Source organism: Tigriopus californicus, chromosome 12, assembly GCF_007210705.1.
Source record: "Tigriopus californicus strain San Diego chromosome 12, Tcal_SD_v2.1, whole genome shotgun sequence".
Classification (NCBI taxonomy): domain Eukaryota; kingdom Metazoa; phylum Arthropoda; class Copepoda; order Harpacticoida; family Harpacticidae; genus Tigriopus; species Tigriopus californicus.
The window spans coordinates 12,199,898-12,202,007 of NC_081451.1; the positions used below are offsets into that span (position 1 = coordinate 12,199,898).

The 2,110-nt window shown below is 35.9% G+C and overlaps 1 protein-coding gene across 1 annotated transcript; it reads right to left on the minus strand.

Moving 5' to 3' along the window:
• Nucleotides 1–498: 498 nt before the first annotated feature.
• On the minus strand, nt 499–1,637 carry LOC131891404 (uncharacterized). Its single transcript, XM_059240955.1, has 2 exons — nt 1,369–1,637; nt 499–734 (listed from the first exon to the last, which is right to left on the minus strand). Exons 1-2 carry the CDS (start codon nt 1,578–1,580, stop codon nt 602–604), a joined length of 345 nt encoding a protein of 114 aa, XP_059096938.1. The 5' UTR covers nt 1,581–1,637; the 3' UTR covers nt 499–601.
• Nucleotides 1,638–2,110: the final 473 nt, after the last annotated feature.

Here is a 2,110-nt window from a genome sequence, read left to right on the forward strand (position 1 = left end):
GCAGCCATATTGAAATTAGATTACCCCGACTCGTTTTTGAGTAAGTAATATAATACTATGTTAGAAGCATGTATCAGGACCGCCAATTTAATGGTCGTATGCCTCACTAGTAAGAAAATTTCATCATGTTGTGGAAGGAACAAATTCGAAAAAAAATCACACTGATACTGAGACTAAAACATTTTAATTCTTATCTAAAAACAAGGCTCCGTTTTAAATTAATCCATAACTTTTTTAATGTATGTTAGGCAAGCCAAAAACTTTGGCATCTAAAGACTGAGCAATCGTTTACTGAAGTTTGATTGACTTTAGTCAAAATATTTTATGATTAAAATTAGGTTGTTGCGCTTAAACAATACCCTTCTTGTACTAATTCAAATTCATGCTCCTCTTTTGGGAACGTCAGTACCTAAACGGTTATTAATTGATGCTCAGAGCCTCATTCAAAAATTCACTTTTTATGCTCGTGCACGAAATGATGGGTTATTGTAAGGGGAAAAAGGGGTAGAAAGCCTTTATTCAGAGCAAAAAAACGTGACTCCTAAAAGCTACAAATGAACATGACATATCGCATCAGGTTTTTTCGCTTAGTATGATAGGTCTATGTACAAGGAATTGAGGTGGTTGATATTGGGAAGATACCGAGGAACATCTTGGTGCAAGTACAAGTTCCATTGGGAGCTACGGCACATTGGGCCATACATCTCAAGCGACACCATGCACATTGAAGGAGCCTGAAAGAGATCATTCACAGATAGATTCGATGTATTTGTGTTCTATGCACGAAAGGGTCCACGCACTGGAATTCTGGACCTGTCTTATTTCTTTCGATATTTTTTGGACCTGTATGTGGCATATGTTCAGTCTAGAAATGTTGTCTTGATTTTCTCTACGCATATGGTTCTGTCGAGAAAAGGCAGGCGAGCGTCCTGTATTGCAAATGTTATTGAAATTACGTTCACTTAGTGGCAGAAATTACATTTCCAATATTGGGTGAAAGATCACATCACGATCCCACCATGAATTGGCCAACAGCATCTATGTCCATCAAATGTGGAATGCTGCCTTTATTCATGCTCTTCATAATTATTGCATAAAGCTAGTTTATATATGAAAAAAATGCTGTTGAAAACATTTTCGGTCTATTAGGGACAGTAGGAGACTCCTCCAAAACATTGTCCATGCTTTAGTTGATGGTGAAACTTTAACAATACGGTTAAGAGCTAACATAAGAAGACAGTTTTAAAGCCAATTATTTAGCGTTGTAGCTACACATAGAAGTGCCATCAAGGATTTAAAAGATGGTCCGAAAACCGACTACAGATAAAATATTTTTCATGTTTTTGCTTATCGCCACCGAAACGTTACCTATCTTCATCCCCATCCATGTCTTCAAGATCCTTATCGTCCACATCGGAATCGTTGACTTCAGTCTCTATGGAAATGAATTCGTCAAACATGCCACTCTCAAAGTTATCAATGATTTGGGCTTCCTCAGCTTTCATTTTTCCAAAGTCAGCCAAGGTCACGAGGGCAAAGCCAAGCAAGGCCATGATTACAGGAACCATAAAACTCTTCATTCTGATGATTGATTATGAACCTGACGAATGATGCTATAATGACCTTGAACTTGGCCTTTTTATACCAGTCAATTCTATTCAAGCCGGATAAAGCATAAAAAACCTTCCCTCCTGTCATCGTTATTTACTTTATGAATGACGAATAGAGATTCGGGAAATATTTTAGTTTTAGCCATGAAATACTGAAATAATGATGATTCCTCGACTGAAAAAATATTTGAATAAGTATTTATCAGCAGGCCTAGCAAATCAAAAAATGTGAAAATAATTTATTGAATATTATCAAAATCCTTATTTATGGATTTATTCCAGGAAACGTCAAACAGGCATGAAAAACTAAGCGCCCATCAACCAATCAGTTCTTTTTGCTTGATGCGATGTTTTATTTGTGCTAAAACTATTATATGAGAAAATCAGTTTACCATGCCTTAACTAATACTTAACTAATTAACGTATTTTTTCTACTTTAGCAGTAATTTTAAAATTTCAGTTATTTTACTGAGTTGCTGACATGAATGGACAAATTGTGT

Coding starts and splice junctions, on each gene's coding strand:
- LOC131891404 (XM_059240955.1), bottom strand. CDS start 1,580: ATGAAGAGTTTTATGGTTCCTGTAATCATGGCCTTGCTTGGCTTTGCC. Junction 735..1,368: donor ATGGATGGGGATGAAGATAG/GTAACGTTTCGG, acceptor GATCTCTTTCAG/GCTCCTTCAATGTGCATGGT.